Below are 27,818 nucleotides of genomic sequence, written 5' to 3' on the forward strand. Positions count from 1 at the left end.
AAAAGAAAGAAGAAAATGAAGGAGTGAGTCTTGTTCAGGGAACGGAAAGAAGTTAATGCGGCTGCTCATGGGGCTAAGAGTTATGTCCGGAAAAGGCAGCCGAATGCATGGCTGTGGAGGGAGGAAAATGGCTGATTAAAACTGCCTGTTGTTGGTTTGCCTGTAAACTGTGTTTCGATTCAATGGCTGGACGGAGGGGACAGGCGGAATGAGGAAGAAAGTCAAGGTGAGGTTTACAGCAGAAGGGAAGCGGAAGATGAGGGGCCTCGGTTACGGGGCCCACAGTACAAATGAGGAAAACGGCACGTTCGGTTAACACTTAACAGGAGGAACTGACAGAACTCAGGGACCAAAATGGAGGATGTGAAGGGTGGCGACGAAGGGCATTTCCAGACCGACCCCAAGGTTTCTGCATTGGTTAATATGGGTGGGGAGCCATCCCTAAGATGGGGGGAGAGTAGGGATGGGACAAAGGGGAGGTTGGGAGGGGGGAAGAGTAGATAAGGAGTTCCTTTTGGGGCAAGCTGAACGGCTAATAAGATGGATGTTGATCTTTCAACTAAGCAGGCAGAAATACAATTGCACACCCAGCATCTCTACGAAGGAAGTAGACACGTGGCATTATCATGTAGACCAGTGTTAGCCAAGAGAACGTTTGTGACGATGGAAATGTTCTCTATCTGCCTTGTCCAAGATGACAGCCAGCAGCTACACGTGGCTACTGAGCACTTAAAATGTGGCTAGTGCAACTAAGGAACAACAAAATTTGTAATTTTTTCGGACTTTAAACCATTTAAACTTAAATAGCCACAGGTGGCTAGTAGCTGCTGTATTAAAGAGCACAGGTCTGGACAACAGAAGCGGCTCTCTAATAATAAAAACACCAAAGCTGCTCGTCAGAGGCTGCCGAGATTGGAAGGGACCTTAGAGTTTATCGGGTATAATTTTCTCATTTTACAAATAAGAAAACTAAGGCCCCAACAGGAGAAGTGACTTGCACGAAATCACCGCAGCAAGAGAGCGGCAAGGCAGGCTAGAGCCATGGCCTTCTGTATCTGATCCAATGCCCTTTCCATTTCACAGGCTGCTTCTGTTACCGATGCAAAAATAACTGCAATTTTATTTAAATCTGGCGTGTGGAATCGATGGTGCTCATGGGCAAAGCCAAGTAAAGATCATGTACTCCCCCTGCCGAGCGAGACATCCCAAACATCACTGGGTAAGTAGCTACATCAGATATTTTACTTGCAAATAACAGAACCCACTCTGGTTAGTTTTAATATGAAAGGAATTGATTAAGGAAGAATCAGCAGTTTGCACCATCTCTGAGAGAGGGTCTCAAAGCCAGGCTTGGAGGCTATGCAGTCAGGTACTGTTGTCAAATCACACCACCACTGCTCTGATGGGGACCCTACTGTACCTGCCACTGGGCTCAGGGGAGCAGCACCACCCAGATATCTGCCTCTCCACGCTGGACGGCACTGCGCCAGGATCACCAGAATGCATTCCACGGCCCCCTCCCTCCACATGTCATTCTCAGTAGAAGCTAAATAGAGGGGAGGAGACTCTTACGACAAAGGAAAGCAAGTTTCTGGCTTCTACCTGGTGCAGAAGCCCCACAGGTCAGAACAATCCCCAGGAATTAGGAGAAGAATTTTTTAAAAAGGCACCAGGCTTCCCTGGTGGTGCAGTGGTTAAGAATCCACCTGCCAATGCAGGGGACACGGGTTCGAGCCCTGGTCCGGGAAGATCCCACATGCCGCAGAGCAACTAAGCCCATGCGCCACAACTACTGAGCCTGTGCTCTAGAGTCTGTGAGCCACAACTACTGAGCCCGCGTGCCACAACTACTGAAGCCCGCATGCCTAGAGCCCATGTGCCCGTGCTCCGTAGCAAGAGAAGGCCCGGCTCCGCTCGCCACAGCTAGAGAAAGCCTGCGGGCAGCAATGAAGACCTAAAGCAGCCAAAAATAAAATAAATTAATTAAAAAAAAAAAAAAAGCGACACCACCACCACGTAACAAATGCCCTGTTGAATAAATACCCCATCTGTACTGGTTTGGACCATGGATTTTACAGCCCATCCCACTCAGCAGCATCCCTCCCTGACCCAGAGCTTTGTGCACTTAAAATTATGTCTCTATGTTGCAAATTTGCTCAATTAATTCACCAGGGGCTCTCTTCAATTTTTTAAAGGATACATTTATTCACCAGAACATCTATATTGATAGAAGCTATGTATGGTGGGAAGTGAATTATGCATTTCAACTCTTAGAGCATGAAGGGTTTCTTTTCTTTTCTTTTTTAATCTGGATTTTCTAATTAACAAACTCGATATAGCACAGCCATGAAGATGAACAATTCTGGGAAGTTTTTCCTCAGAAGTGGTAGCAGTAGGAAGGAAGCAAGAGTGGATCTGAGAAATCTTCTAAGAACTGAAAAGTACTGTAATGTGAGGCTTAATCATCAAGGCTCTTCCATCCTAAGATTCTACAAAGGAAAGGAGAAGACTACAAACCACTCCAGGTGTTGGAGTCTGGGGGAAGAGAAATGCTGTCTTGGATAGTGATTGTGACGGGGGAAGCCAGGAAGGGGTTCAGTCTGTGACAAAAACTGAGAACGTACCAACCCAGAACATGAGGGGAGAATATAGCAGCTCATTATGCAGCAGCTCTCATGAGCGAACCAGATGGAGTGCTCCTCCAGGCAGCCCCCAGGCGGGGGACCAGTGCTGCACTTAGATGGAGGAGGCCTCCTGTCCTGAGGGTGGCCGACATCCGAGGGGAGCGGCACAGAGACAGGAGCACGGAGGGCTCAGAACTGGACCTTCAGAGACCCCACAGTGAAGGGGCGAGAGCTCACGAGACAAGATGGTTACCTGTCCCCACGAGAAAGCTACAAACACCACCCCAGGTGGACTTCCCAGAGCCAAGCCACGCTCTCCAAATGCCTGTTGCCAGGTTCCAGCATCGTTTAACTGCCTCCAGGTTCATGCCCACATGTATAATCACACCTTTTACAACACACCAAGCAAACATAAACAGAAGGAAATTAAAGGATAGTTAGGGTTACTGTTACTCAACACAGAGTAGCTTTCACAGCAGCTGGTTGTCCAAGAAACTTCCCTGAGCAGCAAGGACAGGCCTGGGTCACCAAGCTCCAGCTCACGGCAGAGCAGCATGGTAATGGCTGAGGTTCAAAGGTCACAATTTCACTAAGTTCCTAGCTAAGCCTGACACAGACCCTGTTACACCCCTACTGAAAACCCTCCAATGGCTCCTACCACATCTAAAAGAGACCCTGCTCTTCTTCACAGTCTGGCCATCACCTTGTCCTCCAGAATCATTTTGGACTCTTGGCTCCTGGCTCCACACCCTCCAGCCCCACGGGCTTCCCTCTTTCCATTCCTCAAGGGGCTCCTTCCCATCTCAGGGCCTTGGCGCTTGCCCTTCCCTCTGCCTGAAACAGCGCAGCCCCAGATCTCCCCCAGATGCCTCCTCCCGCTCACCCATCTCTTACCCAGGGTCACCTACCGCCTCCAAGAGGCCCCTCCTGCCCATGCTATCGAAGGGAGCTAGCTCTCCCACCGTGCTCCTCCATCACATCAGGGGCATTACAGGGCTTGCTTACTTGTTTTCTCCGTCTTCACCCACACAAGGCAAGCCAAGGGAGGGCAGGGGTATTGTCTATCTTGTCATTGCTTTTATCCCAGCTCCTGGAATAGTGCTTAGACCACTTAACCGGTCGCATAAATAAGTGGATTAAAAGAAAAAAGGAGATGGTTACTAAGTCATGTTACATTTTTGAGAAATAGAATGTATTTATTAAACATCTTTTTAAATTAATGGTGCCAAATGCTCAGGCGGCCACTTCCCTATGCTCTATGTCCTTGAGTTAGTCAGACTAGAGATACTGGTTTCAGCTCTGTCACCAAGGAAAGGAACTTTCTCAGTCCACTGCTCTACTCTTTTTTTTTTTTTAATGGAATAAATATTACATTATTTAAAAATGGAGATATAATTGACATATAGCCTGTTAAAAACAAGACAATGGGCCCAATATGGAGACATTTATGCTGAGCATGGAGAAGGCCGCATCTGAGATGGACCTGAGAGAAGCAGGACTTGGATATGGGGGCAGCGTGGGCACTTCATGCACAGGGAACACATGAGCCAAGAAAAGAAGCCAGGGAATGGGGGAAAGACAGAAAGCAGCATTTAGACCCATTTGGCGGTGACCCAAAGGAGAATAACGGTGAGATGAGATGGAAAGGAAGCCTGAGACCTACTGTGGTGGACCCAGGACATGGGGGGGGATTAGTCTGGTTTTGACAGAGGAAAAAGAATCACTGACTGTTTCTGAGTAGGGAGAGACAGCATCAGGTAAGTCGTCAAGGGCTCAGAAAGGGATAGTGAGCTGCCTAAAGTCACACTGGTAGGAGAGGGGCCAGGACTCAAACCCTGTTACCCTGATTCCAGAGGTGAAGTGGGGAAGGGGGAAGGACAAAACTAACCCCTACTACGTCCCCACTGTTTCCAGGCACGGAGCTAAGTGTTTTGCATATAGTATTAAACCTCACTACAGCCCTATGAGGTAAGAAGCCCAAATTGCTGACAAAGGTGCGTATCTTTTCTCCAGAAACAAAGGAAAGGGTGATGTGAGATATGGTGAGGAGACAGACTCAACGGGATCTGGAAGCTGACGGTGCCCGGGAGCGACGGTGGTTTCAGTCACCTTCTCTTCAGCATCCTGCCTGCATCCTATGATCTGCCTCCGTGGGGTCGCTTTGGGATCTGGCTTTCTTCACACACATGTTCCTCGCTTGTTATTGAAAACACTTTGTTACTTACTGGAACACCACACAGCCCATTAGCTGCTGGTTTCATATTCCACAAGTGGAATGAAAGGAAGCTTTAAAAAGAAGGCTGGGAGGCTGCAGTCCCTGCAAAGGAGAGGAGTCTGCAGTGGCCAGGGACCAAGGGGACTTGGTGGCTCCGACCCAAGTGCCACATCTCTCCTCCCATTGCCACTAAGAGGGGATCAGCAGTGCCTAATCAGGGGCAGAAATGCAGAGTTCAGGCTCCCTCAGGCGGGGGTAGCTTTTTAATCAGCTCATATACTTTTTATACCACTATTAAAAAATTACCTACTCAGACAAACAAAAGTTGACTTCCGTGTTATAATTACACAATAACAAATTCAAAATCCTATGTAACAAATCAGGTATTTGGCCTCTGAGTTATCACCTCTGTGTGTGCTGAAAAATAGATACATATTGGTTTTATCTTCCCTCCTTTTATATTTGTCTATAAAAATATACATAATGGTTTCAAGTATGTATTTAAGTTGTTTCTAAGCTACTAGACTGAATACAGATGCTAATTATCTTCCTGGTTCTTACTCCCAGGACCAAATGCCCACATTCTTCCTTAACGTCTCCGCTTCCAGAGCAGCTCAGAGCCTAAACAGGTCTCAGCTGTCCTGAGGAGACACAGGAAAGAGAGAGGCTTAACCCCAGCGCTCTTCCTTCTCCTTCTCAGGAGGACGCCTTTAGCCCGAAATGAGTCTCGCTTTTGACTACTAGGCTTCTTAAAGATGCAAGGCGGACTCTTGAACATTTTGGACATCACAGAATCCAAGACATATTTCAAATGACTTCTTTATCAGCACCGTTAACTATAGCAAATGTGGTGATAAACTTCAGGATGCTCAGAATAAAGGTGGAGAAAAACTACCCTGTGATTCATGAAGCTTCTGTTCTGCTGTGGGGCTGGTTTTCTGAATGGGTCAGGTAGGTATAGGTTGTCACTAAGGGAAAGCCAAAAACCGTTTTGCTTATTTCAGAATTCAGTGAACCATTAATTCACACATCACTGAAATGTGCTGCCCTCTGACAATTCAAAGACCCTCCAGACCATGGTGGGATCCCAGGATCAACCTCCAGAAGAACAAAAGACACTACAGAAGTGAGCAGCTGGCCCATTCTACCTTCTCTCTCACCAGAACAAAATCACGCTTCAAAAGGGCACAGCTGTGCTGTTTCATGGACACATTAGCGCTTGTACAGGATTGAATCTGCACTATACTGAACATTCTCTAAGCAGAATCTGTTTGCTTATGCACAGGAATTTATCTTCTGATGAGTGTATTAACTCCAGAGAGCTTCTCAAATAGCTTTAGGGCCATGCCTGAGGCTCACTGCCTTTTTCTATTTGCCTAAGAAGTACCCATGGCATCCACACTGCACTTTTGCTTGTCCTGACAGGATATCAAAACAGTCTCCTAAGGACAAAAGTAATGGCTCTGATGCACTCACACATGGACTTTAGAATAAAAAGGGAAAGTGATGGTAAAGAAAATTTATTTTGCTTTTTTTTGGCTGTGCCATGAGGCTTGTGGGACCTTAGTTCCCCCACCACGGACTGAACCCAGGCCCACGGCAGTGAAAGCACTGAGACTTAACCACTGGACCACCAAGGAATTCCTGCTATTTTTTTTTAAGTTAGATTCTTATTTGAAATATGTATTTGAAATGGATTAAATAGCTAAATATAAACAATATAGAAAAGAAGACGAAAACACAGGTGAATATTTTCCTGTTTTTTACATGCATAAGCGTAGGAGCAATTGTTTAAAAAAAAAAAAACACTGACAAATTTTATCTTTCAGACAATATGTAAGAGGAAGGTCTCCAGGTTTTCTTTTAAAAGTCACGAGAGCATCCTGTATTACTTAAACCGATTCCCCAACCTGAGGAACTTAGAAGGGGGCAGGGGCGGTAGGTACAAAGCAATTATAGTATACCTTTCATAAAAGGGGTAGGGCTGGCTACAATTCTGGGTAAAATGAAATATGCCTCGGTCAGCAAGAATCAAACCGAACATCACTAGTCAATTCTACTTTCTTGCCAAAACTTAACTAAGCTAAATTTAAACAAGCCATCCTGTTATCTAAAATCAAAGAGCTGGTTTCTTCTGTAATCTCTTTTCCTAGATTGGTCACTCTTTTCCTTTTTCTTTTGTAGCATCACATTAAGAATTCCAGCCAATACTCTTCTTCTGAGGCTATTTCTTAAGTGAGTTGTGATTACTGTTTCCTGAAAGTCTTCCCTTTGGTTTCTATAAGATGCAGAAGGATTGAGCACACTGAGTTTTCCCACAGTCATCATAAAACGCCAATACCAAAAATGCTCACATTTCATTAAACGTGACAGCTCCTTCCTGCCCCATAGCTCAGTGAAGCACTCCAACAACTTAAAAGGAAACATGTCCCTCCCTGCAGTTGCCCAGGCTGAGATCACAGATAGGGCTCTTGCCTTTGTGGAAACTGATGTCATTCCAGAGAAGTCGACATTGCTTCCATCAACGTAAAAGATGCAGCTGATTAATTTCAGGCATGCTGCAGCTTCTTTCCTTCCAAACGCTAAGCATTCAATACAGCGTGACAACCCAGAGTACACGTTAAGAGTTTACTGGAGCCAATAAATGCAGTTAATTAAAAAAAAAAAACAAAACAAAAAAACTATGCCAATTTCTCCAACATCTCCTCTTTTACAAAGGGAAATATATTTTCTTCTCCTGGCCATCACAGAACGAGAAGGGTCCCACAAGTATGACCCCACATTCTTCCAACCTCTAAGGTGCTCTCCAGCGGTATACTTCCAGGAAAGCGCCATTGCCCACTAGAGCCACTAAGTCACCATTCACTGCTTTGCTTCTTCATTCCCCTGGCAATCGTGTGCTGCTTCTCTCCACCCAACTGAAAACACTTTCTCTAAGTCTAAAGGGCACTTAAGACCTTCTGGTGGCTAAATACAAGAGCTCCTCCAATTAAAAAAAAAAAAAAAAAAAAATCCCCACTCAAACCACCTTCTCCACCAGCTGCCATGTCTTTCTTTCCTCCCTATCACAGCTTCATTTCTTAAAGGAGTTGTGGCTGCCATTCCCTCACCTCCCACTTTCACTGTGCCCACACCCTCTTCAACCCCGCTGGCTTCTGGGGTCGACGTGCAGATGAAACAGTTCTCACTAAGGTGCCCCAAGATCAACAGGGCTCAGTCCCCACAAGGGGACTAGGGACTCCCAAACTGGGAGCAGAAAGGACCCATTTTCTAAAGACAGCTGCAAACAAAGGGGTTTGCACCCCATCCTGGGATTACTAAGAGATGGAGAACTGAGTGCTCCCCCAACCACCTCCCTACCCCACGCCCTGCCCCACCCTATCCCCAAGCAGGTAGGAGGACCAAGGAAGAGACCCCTTAGAGTCCCTAGGTTCCTGGCTTAATGGGGAGTGCTGCTGTATGTTGGGGGAGGGGATGAAGAGACTTCATCCAGAGACTGGGCATGCCTGCAAGAAGGGGAGACTTTTACTCCCACAGTGGATAACAGTGGGCACGTTGATTTGTCCTGCCCCTACCAGAGTAAAAGAAGGGAAAACTGCAGGAAGATAGCAGGGCAGAAAGAAGCCCCAGTTCTGCCTGGTTCACAGAACAACCGATTAAGGTGACTAGTTGAGCATCTTACTAGCACGCACCCATAAGGGCCTCCTGCCAGGGCCAGGGCGTCCCAGCATCTGTTCCAGTTACATTAGAGGCACTTAACCCTTCCCTCTGCCTCCTCCCCACCCAACATAGGAAACATGGTTGAAGCCCAGAAGAAGGACAGGGAGGAGGGGTCCCAGAGGCAGACCACCCCTCCTCCTCACTTCAAGTTGCTCAAACCACAAGGCTGGCAAGAGATGAGTTCAGGGAAAGCTTTAAATCAAATGTCTATTTTTCTCACCTTGGTATTCCCAGATGTAACCAAGGAAGTGGCACATGGTAGGCTTAATAATTATCTCTTGAATAAATGAACAGCTTCTTCTTAATCCTCACCCTCTGTGTCCTTTCTGCCTCATTTCATTCATTTACTCATTCAGTCACTTCTACACAAATGTTTTTTTGTTTGTTTGGTTGGGGTTTTTTTGTTTTTTTTAACCTCTTTACTGGAGTATAATTGCTTTACAATGGTGTGTTAGTTTCTGCTTTATAACAAAGTGAATCAGCTATACATACACATATATCCCCATATCTCCTCCTTCTTGTCTCTCCCTCCCACCCTCCCTATCCCTCCCCTCTAGGTGGTCACAAAGCACCTAGCTGATCTCCCTGTGCTGTTCGGCTGCTTCCCACTAGCTATCTATTTTACATTTGGTAGTGTATATATGTCCATGCCACTCTCTCACTTCGTCCCAGCTTACCCTTCCCCCTCCCCGTGTCCTCAAGTCCATTCTCTAGTAGGTCTGTGTCTTTATTCCCATCCTGCCCCTAGGTTCTTCATGACCTTTTTTTTTTTTTTTAGATTCCATATATATGTGTTAGCATACAGTATTTGTTTTTCTCTTTCTGACTTACTCCACTCTGTATGACAGACTCTAGGTCCATCCACCTCATGACAAATAACTCAATTTCATTTCTTTTTATGGCTGAGTAATATTCCATTGTATATATGTACCACATCTTCTTTATCCATTCATCTGTTGATGGACACTTAGGTTGCTTCCATGTCCTGCCTATTGTAAACAGAGCTGCAATGAACATTGTGGTACATGACTCTTTTTGAATTATGGTTTTCTCTGGGTATATGCCCAGTAGTGGGATTGCTGGGTCGTATGGTAGTTCTATTTTTTGTTTTTTAAGGAACCTGCATACTGTTTTCCATAGTGGCTGTATCAATTTACATTCCCATACACAAATGTTTGTTGAAGGTTGATTCCATACAGTTTAATTATGGAAAGGTGATTGAGGCGTGTTCCCTGCCCTCAAGAAAGTTACTAGAGAAAGTAAGAAAAGTACAAACTTGCAGCTACCACAGCAATTATGTGAACAGTAGCACAGGAGTAATACAAAGCACCAAAGACATTAACTCAAAAAATCCAAACAACTCCCTGAAGTACACCCAGACAGTTTTTCTGATCGGTTTAGATATAGAATTCTCATGCCTGCCTTTCCCATGACCACTGGCCCTTTAACGCTCCTACTAAAATACATTTACCCTTGATGTGTCAAGGGTAACTGTTTACACACTGCCTTCTGTGTGTGATATCCTGGAGAAAGCCAGGATAATCCAGATTCCTTGGGTTTGGGGTAGGCCAAGATTTCCATGCACAGCCTTGCATAAAGACCTAGAGGAAGGACAAGGTATGTATGGCCTTGCTCGGAACACCACCATATGCAATCTGGCACAGAGGAAATGCTGCTGGTTTAGGATCAAGGTGATGCCAAAGATGTACATGTCCCCTCAGACAGCATCTTAACCACAGGGAGATGGCCATGCATTGTGGAGAACTGAACTACTATAACATCCACCCAGAAATCACATGTGATTTACAATACTCTCTATTAGTGGACTCAGAATTAATTAGCATTTAGAGCTACATATTTGCAGAAAGTAAATCACTCTACATGATTTCTGGTTTCCTTGTGATCTTAGCTTATAGTCCCTCAGCAACCATTACTGCTCCCCACATATATATTTGATAGGTATTTTTAATGACCATTTTCCACCATTATTAGAATAACAAATACATGCTCAGTATAATAAAAAATCTAAAAAGTACAGCAAAGTTTATAGCAGGAAAAATATCGTGCATATTATTATCAACACTGTTAATCTTCTGGTATATTTCCATTTAACCTCTGTTTGATTTAATAGCTATTTGGAATTAATATGCCCCATAAGCCAACTCTGGTAAAAATCACCAATATACTAGGATATAAACTGCCATCTGTGATCTCTTTCAATTATGAACAAGACTGTATCTTCATGATTGTGAGACAACTAGTAGATTCAGTTTAAAAAGCTTAAATTCAACGGAGGGAAAATTGTTCAAGAGGGTTGTTTAATGTATGAATGCAAGCTGGCTCTCTTCACTTTTCTTTTTTTTATAAATTTATTTATTTATTTTATTATTTATTTTTGGCAGCATTGGGTCTTCGTTGCCGTGCACGGGCTTTCTCTAGTTGCGGCGAGCAGGGGCTACCCGCGGCATGTGGGATCTTCCCGGACCAGGGATCGAACCCGCGTCCCCTGCATTGGCAGGCGGATTCTTAACCACTGCGCCACCAGTAAAGTCCTCTCTTCACTCTTCCATTTGTCTTTCCAGTAGCCCAATAGTTGGGTAACTATCATTTCAGATCCAAACCCCTTTAAAAATAAATTCCTTTGATTGTTTAAAAAGGATATTCTTGTGTGATTCTGGGAGGCACAAAAAACACTGCTAGGGGTGTTTTCTTGTCAAATATATGGTTGCCATTATTTATCAAGATATTTCACAAGGATTTTATTTTCATCTCAGTATTCCATAATAGACACGCTATTCCAATGATATCTAAAATAAAAACTATTGGCTTACCTAACTAAGAAATCATGCAGTCCAACGTCAAAATACCTGTTGAAGGGAGACAAAGACAAGCATATCAATAGAAGATATTCACAGCAGTGGTGGACCTGACCAAAAATACATCATTTACATTTGGAACATGGCGAATACATGGATTACTCCATGACAGTGGTTCTCGAAGTATGACCCCTGGATCAGCCACAGCAGCATTCCCTGGGCAAATTCTCAGTCCCCACCCTCACACACTGATTCAGAAATTCTGGGGACGAGGCCCAGCAATTAGATTTAACAAGCCCGCCAGATGATTCTGATGCAGAACCACTGCTTCATGAGAGCAAAAGTATCTCGGCAAGCCTAAACTCTCTCTCTCTAGAAACAGAAGCCAGAAAAGTGATCTTCATCACTTTTCCAAAAGGGGAGTCATTTCATAACACTAGTTGTCTCTGATGTTCATTTACTCAAAAATAAAGGAAATTATGATTTAAAAGCATGAATCCACACTGGCCAGAGGGAAGAACAGGGGTGGGGAAAGGTCAACTCTGTTCTTCCATCTCCTCCCGCCCACAGTCGCTGGAGCTTTTCGCAGGAGAGAACAACCTACCCATATCCAGGTCCGCTCTAGCAGGGAAGGGAGAAGGCAGTTCCACGCACTCGCTGGTGAGCCTGCATCGTGCTTGGGCGTCACACCAGCATCCAGAAGGCCCTGGGCGGTAGTGGACCCCTTCAGTCACAGCCTCCCTCTGACATCACCAGACTGGCTCAGTCCGTTTGAGTGGGACTGCCTTGGTTGCCCTAATGAGCACGCTTGTTCCCCCTAAACCTCTGCCCGCTTAGCCGGTGTCCTTCTCTCACCTTTGGGTCTGGCCGTGAGTAAAAAGACTGGGTGGCCCGAGTCATGATGGTGCTGCCCACCAGGCATAATCACTACTCCTAACACCTGGATGGTGGTGGTTATGTGCCACCCACTGGACTGGCCTCCCCAGTTAGCAAGCAACCTGGGGAAAGCCGGAGGGACTTCTGTCCCTACAGACAGTAAGCAGCGGATTCAGAAATTCCCCCTAGAGTGGGGTCCAACTGCCCAGGCCCTGACTGTCCCTAGCATCCGGGTCCACCCTAGCCCTTTCCCTGGAACACCTCAGCCTACTTGGCACCCCACCGTCCCTGACATATAGCAGGTGATTATTGATATTAAGTAGGATTCCTTGTGGGATACCTTTAAATGACGAGGTTCTTTCATGCGCTCAAGCATCTGTTTATAGATTATAGACACAGGGTAGGTGAGAATAAAGAAACAGAGCCAAAATACGAGGTACCTCATTTATTATATCACTTACCTGAAATAGTTATATAATTCAGGGAAACTCAGAGTCAAGGTATTGTACGTAAATTCCATTTACTCATAAGCCTCTGAACAGAGCTCTAGAGGGAGATATACCTGCAGGGATAGCTGATTTGTTTCAGCTGATTTTACATTGACCTGGATAAGGTCAATTCCTATAATCATATTTAACACAGATTAAAAAAAAAAAAGAAACCGAAACAGAAATGATCCCTCCTCTCAACCAAAACCAAGTCTACGTTGCAAAGCCACATAAGTAAAACCTTCATATGACAGATAGCAATTGTACGTTTGCCGGAACAGCAATATGGGCGGTAGAAGTATGTGTGGATTAAAACAAAGATTTCGGTCTTTTCAATTATACCAGCAACAGACTCTGTTACAGGAATCAGAGGATGAAACAGACATGAAAGCAATCACAGAGACCCTCAGTGTAGAGGTGCGGTAGGGGAAGAAGACCCTGAAGCAATAATGAAAAACCTAATAATATTCATAGAAATTGTTATTCATTTAGCATCTAGAAGGTGGCAATTACTCTTTTCAGTACTCACACACGTACATGGTTGCCGGCGAGGTAGGTATTGGCGTCCCCATTTATCGGTGACGGAACTAGAGTGCAGAGGCTAAGTAACTGGCACAGAGCTCACAGCTAGGAGAGGACAGAGCTGGGAGTCAAACTGAGCCCTGACAGCCACGAATTACGTGCTCCTCCCACTAAAAGCACAGGCTCTCACTGCCCCTCATTATTACTAATTGAAAACGGCTGTTGATTTTAAATCAGCGCTCCCTTTCCACCTCCACCTGCCCTCTGCTTCCCTCAAAGTGGCTGCCCTGCTCCGGGCAAGCCCCCCAGCTTCGCTCCCTCTAGCTCACCGGCTCTGCAGGCGCCACCTGCCTCCTCGGGTCCTAGAGTCAGCCAGGCTCTGGAAGTTGTGTCGATTCTCTGGGCTCCAGAGAATTTTTTTTCCCCACTGGGAAAAATGGAGATCCCTTACTCGTAGGCAGGTTATGAGAATTAAGTGAGAAAATAGAGATACGGGGCTTAGCACAGTGTTTGGTCCACCACGAGTACTCAATAAACAGTAGTCTCCTTTCCTCCAGTTTTTAAGAGTTGTTTTAATGGCAGCCCCATTCCCAATAACTCAGCGGGAGAAGCAAGCCACATTAAAAAGAAGGACGGGGCTTCCCTGGTGGCGCAGTGGTTGAGAACCTGCCTGCTAATGCAGGAGACGCAGGTTCGGGCCCTGGCCTGGGAAGATCCCACGTGCCGCGGAGCGGCTGGGCCCGTGAGCCACAATTGCTGAGCCTGCGCGTCTGGAGCCTGTGCTCCGCAGCGGGAGAGGCCGCGATGGTGAGAGGCCTGCGCAGCGCGATGAAGAGTGGCCCCCACTTGCCACAACCGGGGAAGGCCCTCGCGCAGAAACGAAGACCCAACACAGCCAAAAATAAATAAATAAATTAATTAATTAAAAAAAAAAAAAAAGTAACTGAAGTGAAAAACCAATTGAGGACACAAAACAAGGCAAAAATAAAAAAAAAAAAAAAAAAAGAAGGACGTAAGTTGTCTTACGATGCAGCCCAGGAAGGGAGGCCACTTAACCCAGGGCACGGGCGGGGCCTGAGCCCTGGAGAAGGCGGCTGTAGGGCTGGAACTCTGAGGGGCGAGCACCAAGCTGAGGGCATAGGCAGGCAAGCAGGAGGAGCAGTGTCCCACGACGAGCCCTGAAGCTGAGTGCGGGGCTGAGGGCTGGGGGCACCGGAGCCTCGCCCTGCCTGCCCCGCTCCTGACCAGCATCTCACACTGGCACACCAATACACACCAGTGTACACCCAGCTTCACCTGTAGCTACGGCGGCCCTAAAAGCATGGCACGTAACCCCCCGCTTCAAGGAGAGCAGAGCCTAGTAAAGAGGTGGCAAAGTCAATAACAATTCAATACAGTGTGACCGATATCACACACTGTCTCCCTCGGTGAACTGCAAACTCCTTAAGGGCAAGAACCAAAGGCAGCCACCAAGCAGGTTCTCAGTAAGTATCAGTTGGGTGAATCTGAGACAGGTTGGGACCTGGGACCCGGGACTCTTTGCCGCAGTGCTTGTACCTGGACAAACATCTCCTTGAGCAACAGAATACAAAGAAACTATAAGGGACTAAAAATAAATGCATGCATGCACAGCTAGGGCAAATTATGAACAAGATACAAAAAGGCCAAAACCCAACTGATACTTCTGAGGTGCCTGGAGCAAAAGCAGGGTACTGCGCACGATCCCCTCCTCACACACACTCACAGAGCACCACAAGGAGATGGACAGATCACCCAAGCCACTCCTCCCCCCAACCCACCGATCCGCCCCAACCCTAACCCCATGTAAGGGACCAGCTGGCCCCTCCTCGGGAGCGAGCAAGGGAACTTGTTACTTGTTTTCGCCCCCTCGCGCTGCAGCAGGAGTCCCAATAAAGCCTTGCCTGAATTTCTCGTCTGGCCTCTTATCAATTTCTATTGATTAAAGAGTCCAAGAACCCAGATGGGTAACAAATCAACGTGTGACTGATGTGCTGTAATAAGGCACCAACGCCTCTGCCTGCTCTGGCACTTAGCATAGTACACTGCAGATAGCAGATGCTCAAAAGTAATTATTTAACACATCCACTACTATATGTAAATACATAAAATAAATACCCACAGATAGAAATGGGGCTTCTCTCCTGAAATAAGATACCTACCAAACTAGAGCACCATTATTCTGATCACCTTTTAAGAAAGTCATCTCTCACGGCTACCAGCTCACAATAAACCAAGATATCCTTATGAGGAGACATAAGAAGCAGTGGTCCTGTGCATATTATTCCTGGTTCCTTAAAGAAAATAAAAATGGGAAATCTTCTGTGTGCATATGTGACATGGACATTTTTGTTGTCTGAACATCACCTGATAGCAGCAACAGCTTGATAGAGGAGAGGGAAATTTGGAACAAGCTGCAATATCCTAACAAGGCAGTGAATTTCCCATCACAAGACGAGTTCAAGCATGGGTTAAAAGGGTGTTTAGAGGAGACTGAACCATCAGATAGAAAACCAGAATGGATGAACTTAAAGCTGCCACCTAGCCTCAGGCTTCCGACTCCCTGTTTCAGTCACTTTCAGGAAGCATCTCTAAGTGTGAAGCCTCACTTCCATAGCAGTAGCTTGTGTCTGATAACCATCAGCAAATTAGTAGACTGTGCCTGGGCTAATGCTTCCATTGCAACCCTGACGGTTTATTTATTACGATTCTGACTGCTGTTCCTGTTGGGGCCTCACAGTGCATCAAAATTAGGTTCGTACCACCTGCCAGAGTGGTGTGCACTTACATTTACTCACAGAGCACAGAGAACCCCCTCTGAGAAAAGGAAGGGTCAGGCCAACACAGCATGTCCGTGGCAGAACTCAGACCAGTGCCCACAGTTAGATCCAGGATCTGGTCTGCTCTGCCAGGCTGCCTGCCTTTTGGGGTTCTGGTCCTCTCTCCCAGGCTGATCTTGGCTGGTTTGGGGCTAAAGTTTTAAAAAAAAAAAAAAAGCAATGAACTGTGGCCAGAACCTGCAAATGTCATATAATCAGTGAGGTATGGTGTAGAACAGTGGTCCCCAACCTTTTTTGGCACCAGGGACCGGTTTCGTGGAAGACAATTTTTCCACGGACCGGGGATGGGGTGGGGGGTTGGTTTCGGGATGATTCAAGCTCATTACATTTACTGTGCACTTTATTTCTATTATTACTACATTGTAATATATAATGAAATAATTATACAACTCACCATAATGCAGAATCAGTGGGAGGCCTGAGCTTGTTTTCACTTGCGACTCACTGATGGGGTTTTGATACGAGTCTGCAAGCAATTGATTTATTACGGTCTCTGTGCAGTCACACCTCTCTGCTAATGATAATCTGTATTTTCATCTGCTCCCCAGCGCTAGCACCACCGCCTCAGCTCCACCTCAGATCATCAGGCATTAGATTCTCACAAGGAGCACGCAACCTAGATCCCTTGCACACGCAGTTCACAGTAGGGTTCACGCTCCTATGAGAATCTAATGCCACTGCTGATCTGACAGGAGGCGGAGCTCAGGCGGTAATGCAAGCAAGCGATGGGGAGCGGCTGTAAATACAGATGAAGCTTCGCTCGCTCACCCGCCACTCACCTCCTGCTGTGTGGCCGTGTTCCTAGCAGGCCACAGACCGGTAGCGGTCCATGGCCCAGGGGTTGGGGACCCCTGGTTTGGAACCACTGTTGTTATGGCCACTTAGCATGACACATGCGGGGCAGTATTTGGTGAGGTACCATATTCAGATCTCAATCCTTGCCTCGCCTTCTTCAATGTACAATCCTCACAGTTTTTCATCTCCAGACCTGTTTATCCCATGAGTGGGCTGCCAAAGTTTAGCTCTCACATTCTTACCTGGGAAGTTTGAAGACTGACTTAGAGGGCTGGAGGTAAAAACGAAATCAAATCACTAGGAGAATAAAGTTTACACCCAGATTCAGGAAGCCCTGATTAGTTCTGGTTGGGCTACCTAACTTAATTTCAAAGAGTGAAAAAGACCTTAAAGTTTATCGGCTCTAACCTCCTCACTTGACAGATGAGGAAAGAAAGGATAAGGAAGATGAAATCATTTGAAACACAACTACACAACGAGCAGCAGAGCTGAGGCTTAACAATCCAGGTCCCCTAGACCCCAGTTCTAATTTATTCAAAGTGTCACAATACCGCCCTCCTCTCGGCCTCAATCAGTGTCTTTATTTTCTGAGAATGCTCAGGACATAATATTGTTACTTAGAACAGGCTTCCTGTTGACATCATATAATAACTGGCATCAGGTCACACCATCTCCATCGCCACCTGTAAAAGTCACGTGTATAGCGTCTGCAGCATGCCATTCCCTCACTTTCTTATGCTTTTCCACAGTCTGACCCAGTCTGGATCTAACCTGCCTATCAATTTGAGATTAGAGCCTGCACAGTCACGAACAGAAAGTGATGTGGGGAAAACAGGGAAAAGGGAAAGTGAACTTAGGCCGGTCAGATCCCAGTTGGCAGCCAAAACATGTTTGGTGAAATACAGTTTGACGGGAAGGTAGAAAATGAGAATTGTAGTCCTGGGAGGACAAATTCTCAGAAACAAACATAGTGAAAGCTAGTGCCAGGTTTTCACATGACAGCTCTTCACTGCATCAGACAAGTGTGTCTGCCATCATATTATCAGGGAGCAAATTCTGAGAAAATAACCCCAAAGCCTAGAGATCCAGACATCTCATACTGTTGGAGAAAGACAAGGAGAGAAGGTACAGTGCCAGGCATAAGTGGCTCGGGAGTGAAGAGCTTTCCTAAACTACGGTGGAAACCACGTCCTGTGTTTCCTTATGTGGAATTAGAAATTCAGGGTCTGCTCTCTGGCTCTCCCACTTAATAGTATTTGATCTCAGGCAAAAAAATAAATCATCCCTGCATGTCTCAGTTTCCTTCACTGTGGCATGGAGATGATGATACCTACAGTGCCAAAAAGGAATAAATGCAGTGGGTACAAGTGCTTTCTACAAGTGTTCGAGATTATTTTCTCTCCTCCTCAGTCTTTATTATGTTCCTAAAAACTCTTCTCCAAACTGCATTAGTGCTATTTATATGCATTCATTTATCCCACAAATATCTATAGAGCCCCTTCCAAATGTCATGCACTGCAATAGATGCTTAGAATACAACAGTGAACAAGAAAGCTAAGTTCCTACGCTTGTGTACATTCTAGAAACAGGTCCTTTATCCAATGTGTGACTTGAAAATATATTCTCGCAGTCTGTAGATTCTCTTTTTGTTTTCTTAAAATTGTCTTTTGAAGTGCAAAAATCTTAAATTTTTAAAAGTCCAACTTATCAACTTTTCTTTTATGGATCATGCTTTCAGTGTCATGGCTAAGACATCTTTGCTTCACCCACAGTCTTGAAGATATTTCTCCTATGTTTTCTTCTAAAAGTTTTAAGTTTTGCTCTTATATTTAAGTCGCTAAGCTATTTGAAGTTAACTTTTGTGCACGGTGATCTAAGTTCATCTTGCTTTTCATTTCTTCATGTAAAAATATCCACTAGATATACTGGCCAACATGAAAGGTCACTGGCAGCTTGGGCCAGTGCAGTCTCAGTGAGTGGCTGAAATGGAAGCCAGGCCAGAGTGAAGAGTGAATGGCAAGGAGAGGAAACAGGGACAGTGGGTATAAATAACTCCCATGTTGGGTATACAGTGTGGTCCTAAAGGGGAGGAGGGAGGGTCGTAGCTTCAGAAGGATGAGACAAATGAGGTGGGTTTTTTTGTTTATCTGGGGGGAAATTTTCCACTGTGCCAAGGGATGGATGGGTGCAGAAGCCAGCAGAATTAGTAGAGGGAGGCCTTTTAACAGAGTATGAGACAAAGTCATCCGTTGAGAGAAAAATGGATAAGAGTTACGTGGTAGACATTTGCTGCTTCTGTTTGCTTGCCTGTTTATTTTGGAGGAGGCCTGACGTCCTTCTGGGGACCTCCCTCTCACCCACTGTGTCCAGTTCTAGTGAGATAGTCAGTTCCTCTTTCTGCCTTCCTGAGGAGGATAGGAAAGACACCAAGACTAAGCCAATGGGCTGCTTGTTCTCAGGATTATATTTCAAATGTAGAGATAGCGGGACTTCCCTGGTGGCTCAGCGGTTAAGAATCCACCTGCCAATGCAGGGGACACGGGTTCGAACCCTGGTCTAGGAAGATCCCACATGCCGTGGAGCAACTAAGTCCATGTGCTGCTACTACTGAGCCTGTGCTCTGGAGCCCGTGAGCCACAACTACTGAGCCTGTGCGCCCAGAGCCCATGCTTCTCAACAAGAGAAGCCACCGCAATGAGGAAGCCCGCGCACCACAATGAAGACTGAACCCAGCCTAAAATAAATAAACAAATAATTAATTATATTAAATACTTATTTAAAAAAAAAGTAGAGATAGCAAGGAAGAAAAAACAAAAAAAAGAATTAAGGCTGATCCACCCCAGATGTTGCACTTTGATATGTCCATAACACTTTTCTGAGGTGGCTACAACAAATTCTACTAAAGAAGCAATACTCTGCTTCTTTGTTCTATTCTATTCCTAATGCACAAGTCCTTGTCCATTAAAATAATAATAAATAATGTCTCAATGGAGCTTTACATTTACAAAGCACTGTCACAAACAGTTCTTAACAAACTGTAAGGAAAATTAGGGCTCGTATATTATGCCCATTTGCTAGCTAAGGAAGCCAATGCAGGGTGCCTAACAGGGCCTGGCCCACAGGCTCAATAAATACGTGAATGAAAGAATAAATGCATGAATGAAGGTTAAATGATTTGCCTCCAATCATATAGTTAATAAGGAACCCAACTTCAACTTGAACTCAGATCTCCTCATTAAAAATTCAGGGCTTTAGGACATAGAAGCAACGTAAGTGTCCATCAACAGATGAATGGATAAAAAAGATGTGGCACATATATACAATGGAATATTACTCAGCCATAAAAAGGAACGAAACTGAGTTATTTGTAGTGAGGTGGATGGACCTAGAGACTGTCATACAGAGTTAAGTCAGGAAGAGAAAAACAAATACCGTATGCTAACACATATATATATATGGAATCTAAAAAAAAAAAGAAAATGGTCAGAAAAACCTAGGGGCAAGATGGGAAAAAAAAATTTTCAGGGCTTTTAAAGTGACATATATTATAAATCAAATGAGATATGCTTATCAAAAGATTGTGTTTGTAATTTCTGGACTAGGACAGATTTTTTTTTATTCTTAAGAAGAATACACTGGGTTTGGGGATCTGAAACATAGTAATAGGGGATATTAATTGCTGAGGTAGGCTATGGAAGAGGGGGTCCCCTCACATTAATAAAATTAAAGCACCTACTGATGGGTTGGCCAGGGTCTTGAAAAAAATCAAACAAACCAAAAAACCCCCCAAAAAGCAAACACAGTGTCCAGCCGCTCACGAAACAGGTATTTACATTATAACAGCAGGCGAGGCATGCAGTAAGGGCTTCCCAGAGGAGGTAATGTTCTCGCTGGGGTTTGTAGGATAAATAGAAGTTGGCCCATCTGGGGTGGGAAGTGCCTTCTAGGCAGCATGTCAATTCCATGGTACTTAGGCTCCTCCCCCTGGAAGCCAGTTACTAGGACCCCCACAGAACATCACTATGGGCTGGAATCTAAAACATTTCTGAGTAGGAGGAGAGCTGACTCCAGAGCCATAGGAGATGGTGATAGATGTACTCTTCTCTCTCCCAGGCAGCACTTGCAGTGATGATGGCCAGAAGGCAACCAGAAGCAACAAGATAAAAGGAGAGAAAACATACCCCCATGGAATTGCTGATACAGCCCTGCTGATCTTTCTGCCCCGGTTGCCCTTGACAACCTGACTACCGAATTATCTCCAAATAGAGAATGAGAACATCTGATCTTTGCCTTTTATTCCCTCATCAGGAAAGATATATAGAGACATGGGCCTCAGCTTCTGTTTATAAAGTAAACTGGACCCAAGACACTCAGTGTTTCAGGAACCTCGACAAAGTAGGTCAGGCCTCAGAAGGTTGGGATTGGAAACTAGGCAATTAAACAAGTCAATACTTATCCCCAAAATGTGACCAAAACACAGGAATTTAACACAGAGCAAATGTTAACACAGTCTTAAAAGCTGAAAAGTCTTCTCTGTACATGTATATTTACAATCAGTCATCTGATTAAAATCTTGTTCCACCATACAGCATTTCTCTTGTGGATACAACATTACGATGAGTGATCACTCATGCCATGTGCCTGATGAAGCTGTTCATTATGGTCTGAAAAACTGCATCACATGATCATCAATGATCTAGTTTCACTTCTTGGGACAGTCAAACATTTGGTTCTGCCACTATTAATAATCTAAGGCCAATAGGTTTGAAAAGACAGAAATAAGACTCAAGTATGTTTAACTGGGGTGAGGGACACAGGTTCTTCCTCTTTGTTTATACTGAAACAAAAGATTCATTATCATAATCGGAATTTCAAAAAAAATGAAATATATATATTATACATATCATTATATATAAAAATGATACTTGATAATAAATTTTATAAATAAATTTGATATTAGTGTCAATTCTCACTAATTTGTACCCTTTCCCTCTTCAGTTTTATCTTCATACTAATTATATATGGGAGCCTTGATAAGAATGCCCCTTTGCTATTTATTCCCTACTTGACTGTCCAAGATGTAAGCAGAGTTCCAGGGTTTTAAAACAATGGGTCTCCAGTTCTTTGCGGCCTCTCCTATGCTAATTACTAGCAAAATTTCTTAGTCTCTCCTTAGGCATCTCTTTTACCTAGATGGCTCCAGCTAATCAAAGTGAGTATGACTATCTTTCTTTCTGTAACTTTCTATCAAATTTTCTTTATTGAAATTCAGAAGAAAAAAATAGAAGAGGTTACACAGCAACCTTTGTCAAATCAAAGGGAAAATAACTCACATCACAATCCAGCAGATACAGGTATAGGGAACGGGGAGCAGGGAGTAGAGGGGCACAGATGAGGATGGAACTTTGCAGGGCTGTATCACGGTGCAAGGCCTGAGGCTTAAAGCAGCATGACACAGATGGTCTTACGCAAACCAGACAGGACATACTGCATGGGACTGATCAGCCCAGCACAGCCAGCAAGGAAAAATCAAGAGACAGCAAGGCAGAGAGCTAATACACACAAAAGCTCTTGACTTTTCACAAACCGTCATGCAGACATTTGCTTTTGTTTTTCATAGTTATAACGCCAAAGCCAGGTCAGTGGGCCAAGCCTATGTCAACCTCATTAGTGGTCCTTTGTCCCGTGTTCTGGATGTAACCAAGCAGGACCCTATGGGGCCTTCCAGGGACAGCCCTTCCCTCATATCCTCTGCTTTCGCTCCTCTCTGAAGTACCTAGATAACAGTACCTGATGCACATTTCCTGAGTTGTTTTACAGATGCAGAAAAACCCCACCAAATGGAAGGTAACTACTTGATGACCATGAGCACATAGTCTCCAGGCCTACTAGAGCCTAAAGATGGATAATGTTAACCCCTGTGACACCGCCCTGTTACCTAACCATCAACCAGTCAGAGAATCGGACACGAGTTGATCACATGACCTAGAAATACCCTCCCTCACCTTGCCTTTAAAAATGCTTTGCTGAAACCCATCACGGAGTTTGGCCTTTTCGAGCATTAGCTTTCCAGGACTCCTTGTCTGGCGCCTTACAATAAACGCTGCACTTTCCTTCACCACAACCCAGTGTCAGTAGATTGGCTTTACTGCGCATGGCGGGAGAGTACCCAAGTTTGGTTCAGTAACGTGGATAGAGAGGAAGGCATCTCATACAGCTGACAGATGATGCTGCCTGGTCTACAAGGACTCTGGCCTCCAGGGATGTACACAGCTTTGAACCTCAAGAGACCTTCAGTCCTTTAGCTCAGCAGTCCCCGACCTGCTCACGCACACTGTCAGTGGGCCACGTCTGCGTTATGAAAATTAAGCCCTTCTCCCATTGAATGTTACCGAAAATGAGATAGGCTTCAAAGGAAAATAAAGATCTTACTTCAAGAAAGAAAAATGATATTGTAAATAGTCGTCAACATTTTAAAGTTCACATATTTCAAGGAAAATTAAATTTTACTACACTTAATAGAAACCCTGAGAAAAAGTAGCATCATATGCATATTGTACCGCAAACCTTGTTCTTCTAAACATAAACCCATTCAACAGAATAAAGAATTTTCTTCCTCTCTTCAACAAATATGTGTCTAGTCCCTGCCTTGGGCCAGTTACTGGCAGGTGCTGAGGACAGTGTCTGCTTCTAAGAGTTTACTGGTTAGAGAGGCAACTAATACACAAATAAAAAATATAGTAAGCCCAGATTGCTAGGAGAGCTCCTCTTTGAGAACCAAATGGACCTCTGTCCCTGGGAACCTGCTGAGAATAACAGTCCTCCTCTGATCCTCCCCTGGAACTTGTGATGGAGAAAAGCCCTCAGTGACAAGATCTCAACAATCAGAAAAAAACCTCTGGTTGCAGGGCTGAGAAGCAGTATGAGCATTCTGAAGCACAAATAGTAAACAGCAAACCACAAGGCTTCTTGTAAAACAGCTGCTTTCCAATTAATTCGTAGCACTCCCTTTACCCCTAAGAAACTACTCCATTGTGAAACTCCCACAGTTTTAAGTTAAAAGCCAATGGCCATATGTTTTTACTTAGTGTTGTGCTTTCCACTGGCCTCTTAACTGTTTAACTAGAGACTTCCTAGCCTGCTTAGAGTCTATTAGTGCTTCAAAGATCATTTGTTCTTTTTCAGTCACTTAGCGTTAATTTTTTTAAAACTCGGCTAGGAAAGCTAAAACAGGTTTGTTTTTCACAGCAGGGTATATTAAGCTATATTAAAAGTCACAGCTATAAATATTCTATAAGAGTCCTTTAAATAGGGCACACTGTTATGTATGTAATAAGCCTTCTTCACAAAACATAAAAGTTTAATTATAAACCTACATCTTTATCTACAGGTAAACTCCTTTATCTACAGGTAAAATTTCCCACAAGCTCATTACTCAGACCACACCCACAGGCCAATAAGCAAAGAGGAAAAAAAAAAAAAAAAAGGCAGAAAGTATAATTACTATGACAAACCCAGATATCATATTCCACAAGATACATGAAACAAGTCACACACTTGGCATAAAATGTGGGCACAGATTTGAAGTGAGAACCCACAAACAGCAGATGTGTTGGCAGATGACCAGATGGGTAAATGATGCAGCACTACAGAAATCAGATGGGTGACTAGGAAAGGACACAAGCACAGGCTCATTTTATTTAAGGATAAACAGACCCGCACAGCCCATTTAGACTTCAGTTGTATTGTTTCATTGTAGAAATCACTGGTGTTCATATTCATGATCTGAAAGTCACTGGTAATTAACCATGGGTATAAAAGAGCGGAGCTTCTTAAATGGGCTTCTGCCAGCTAATGTACACCTCTGTCCAATAGCACACAGTATGAGACATCGTAGAGCGGTGTTTCTTAAACATTTTTTTCACATGACCCACATGAAGAAATGTAGTTTATATCTCAACCCAGTATTCACAAATATCTAGAGAGGCTGTGGTAGCCAGGCTCCAGTGTGGTCCTCAACAGCCCTTGCCTCCTGGCGTCACACCCTTGTGTAGTCCCCACTGTGCCAGGATTGGTCTGTGTGACTAACAGAACAGAAGAGAATCATGGCAGAAGTGATGAGAGGAGGTTATAAACAAGACTATGGCTTCTGTCTTGGAGATGCTCTCTTGCTCTCTCTCTCAGATCATGTGCCCTGGGGGAAGCCAGCTACGATGTCATGAGTAGCCCTAAGGAAAGACCCACATGACCAGGAGCTGAGCCTCCAGCCAATGGGCACAAGCGTGGTTGCAAGTGGTTCCTCCAGCCCAGTCAAGTCTCCCGATGACCACAGCCCTGGAGGACAGCTTGTCTTCAACCTGAGTCAAACCATCCAGCTGGGCAGCCACTGACCCTCAGAAATAATAAATGCTTGTTGTTTTAAACTGCTACGTTTTGGGGTGATTTGTTACATAGGAAGAGATAACTACTACAGGTATATAACTGAAACAGAGAGCTTCAAGAAATCTGACTTACCTTTACTCTGAGCAATTCATAGTGATGCTTTCTATTCTATTTTTCAAAACACTGTCTGCAACCCACCGAAATGATTATGACCCACCAATAGGTCATAAACCTGAGTGATTCATGAGACATTAATAATATACCAAATATCTGGAATCCCATAAATGCATATATACACATATAAGTATACATGCATATATACATGTGTGTATATGGATAGAGAATATAGATATGAGAGAGGGAGTACGTGGTAACAAACCATATCTGTATCAATTATTTCAACTGATTCTCACGATAACTCTGATAGTGAGACCAGGATTAAAATCCCCACTTTCCCCATGAGTAAAAAAATGTTGCTCAAAATAGCTATTTAAATTGTCTAGAGTCAAAACACTAAGAACAGGAGAACTGAGCCCAACACCCAGGTGTTCTGATTCCTGGTTATTCCCCCAGATGTAATCCATTACGTATACTTTCTAATCTATTTGTATTTATATAAAGATATATTTATATGAAGTATTTATTACATATTCATCTTAACTGTTACATATGAAGTATATTGATATTGTTTGTAATCTAGCATATAAATATCTCCCCTGACCTTCATTTAGTCATCCGGACACCACACTCTCCTGGTTTTCCTCACAACTCACTGGCTGCTCCTTCTCACATGCCTTTGCCGACCTCCAACCCGTCAGGTCAGAGAGCGTGGGCTCACTGGTCCTCGGTCCCCTTCTCGTCCCCATATATTCATTGTTTTGGCAGTCCCGCCATCCTATATCCAAATTTTAAATGCTATCTGTATGACAAAAACTCCCAAATTGCTATTTCCGACCCAGACCTCTCTCTTATCCTCCAGACCCACACATCTCCCTGTGTTTTTTAAACATCTCTAGTTGGATGTCTAAAAGAAGTTTCAAACTTAGCATATCCAACAGCTGGTGTTTGTCAAGTGGAGTAAAATTAGAGCTTTGTTTTCCCTGGACACTCCAAGGACAAAGTTAATGGGAGGAGCTGAGCTCTGCTGGAGTAAGGAGATAAGATGCCCACTCCTGAGGTTAAGGAGACCTCCCCAACTACAAATGTGCAGAAAAGTTCCTTGGGGGTCAAAAAGGGAGGGGGCGCCACCCTATTATAGGTGGTGTCAACCTCCCCATAGGCCTCTGCGCTGGACTCCATCTTGGCAAAAAGATGTGCACACATATAGGGGAGGGTCCTAGGACAGGCCAGGTGTGGGAAAAGAAGTAAGATAACTGGCCAAAAGTAAACAAAGACCGGGAAGAACCGCCCTATATAAATGATTTAACTACCTCTTTACTGCGCTACTCCTCATTAGGGAGGACGCACACACCCTTTCTCTCCCAGCGTGTATTTCTGCCTTGCCTCTGTCTTAACTAAACAAACTGTTTCTCTGTGTGCTCTCCCACATGTTGTGCTGTGTCTCTAATAATAAACTTTGTACCTGTTTTTACAGTTTTTTGCCTCCTCGAGAAATTCATTTTTCAAATGGGGCAAGAGCCGGGGCAAGATCCAGGGCAACTTTGCCTCTAGCCCCTAGCCCCTAGCCCCTGGTGGATTAGCAGTTAGCATTCCTGATTTTTCACCCAGGATACCCAGGTTCAATTGCTGGCCAGGGAACGAAGATCTTGCTTCAAGCCACCACTCTGTGCTGTCTCTCCAAGATCACAAGCACACAGTGCATAGATAGTGAGTAACAGAAATGACCAAGATATAATCCCTCTTTCACAAGGGTAAAAGCAGTGAGGAAAGACCTACACGTGAATAGGCCGTCATTCTACCGTGTGATAAGTGGTAGGATTAAAGCAAGAACTGGAGAAGTGGGAGCCTAGAAGATGCAGACAATGACATGTGGGTAGGCCAATCAGAGTAAAGGAGACTTGACTGAGCTGAGCTTTGGAGGTTGAAGAGTTAGCCAGAGGATGTAGTAGGCGAATGGAGAGGATGTACATAGATGTGTAAGAGTGCGTGTGTGCATGCGTGTGTGTGGTGACATTCCAATCAAAGGAAGCGGCTTATAGAAATAGAGACCAGAGGAAATATGTCCCATTAGGTGAATGGAGGTGGGGAAGGTATTGCAGACAGTTGATACGACTGAGGGGCAGAGGCAAAATGAGAGCAAAATATAAATAATCATGTAACCAAGCAGGACCCTATGGGGCCTTCCAGGGACAGCCCCCTCCCCTCATATCCTCTGCTTTCGCTCCTCTCTGAAGTACCTAGATAACAGTATCTGATGCACATTTCCTGAGTTGTTGTACAGATGTGAAAACCCCACCAAATGTAAGACGTTAACTACCTGATGACCATAAGCACACAGCTCTCAGGCCTCCTGGAGCCCCAGGATTGAAAATGTTAACCCCTGTGACATGGCCCTGTTACCT

General features: G+C 44.5%; 1 protein-coding gene across 4 annotated transcripts in view; it reads right to left on the minus strand.

Annotated features, from left to right (window-relative positions):
- HHAT (hedgehog acyltransferase) overlaps window positions 1-27,818 on the minus strand; it is a 364,344-nt gene that overhangs the window by 160,318 nt on the left and 176,208 nt on the right. For all 4 annotated transcript variants that reach the window (XM_007163983.2, XM_007163984.2, XM_057526261.1 and 1 more), the window contains exon 9: window positions 11,391-11,426. In XM_007163983.2, the coding sequence (XP_007164045.2) occupies window positions 11,391-11,426 (36 nt within the window). The remainder of the gene's footprint in view (window positions 1-11,390; window positions 11,427-27,818) is intronic.

The sequence above is a fragment of the Balaenoptera acutorostrata genome, chromosome 1 (genome assembly GCF_949987535.1).
Source record: "Balaenoptera acutorostrata chromosome 1, mBalAcu1.1, whole genome shotgun sequence".
In the NCBI taxonomy this organism is placed as follows: Eukaryota; Metazoa; Chordata; class Mammalia; order Artiodactyla; family Balaenopteridae; genus Balaenoptera; species Balaenoptera acutorostrata.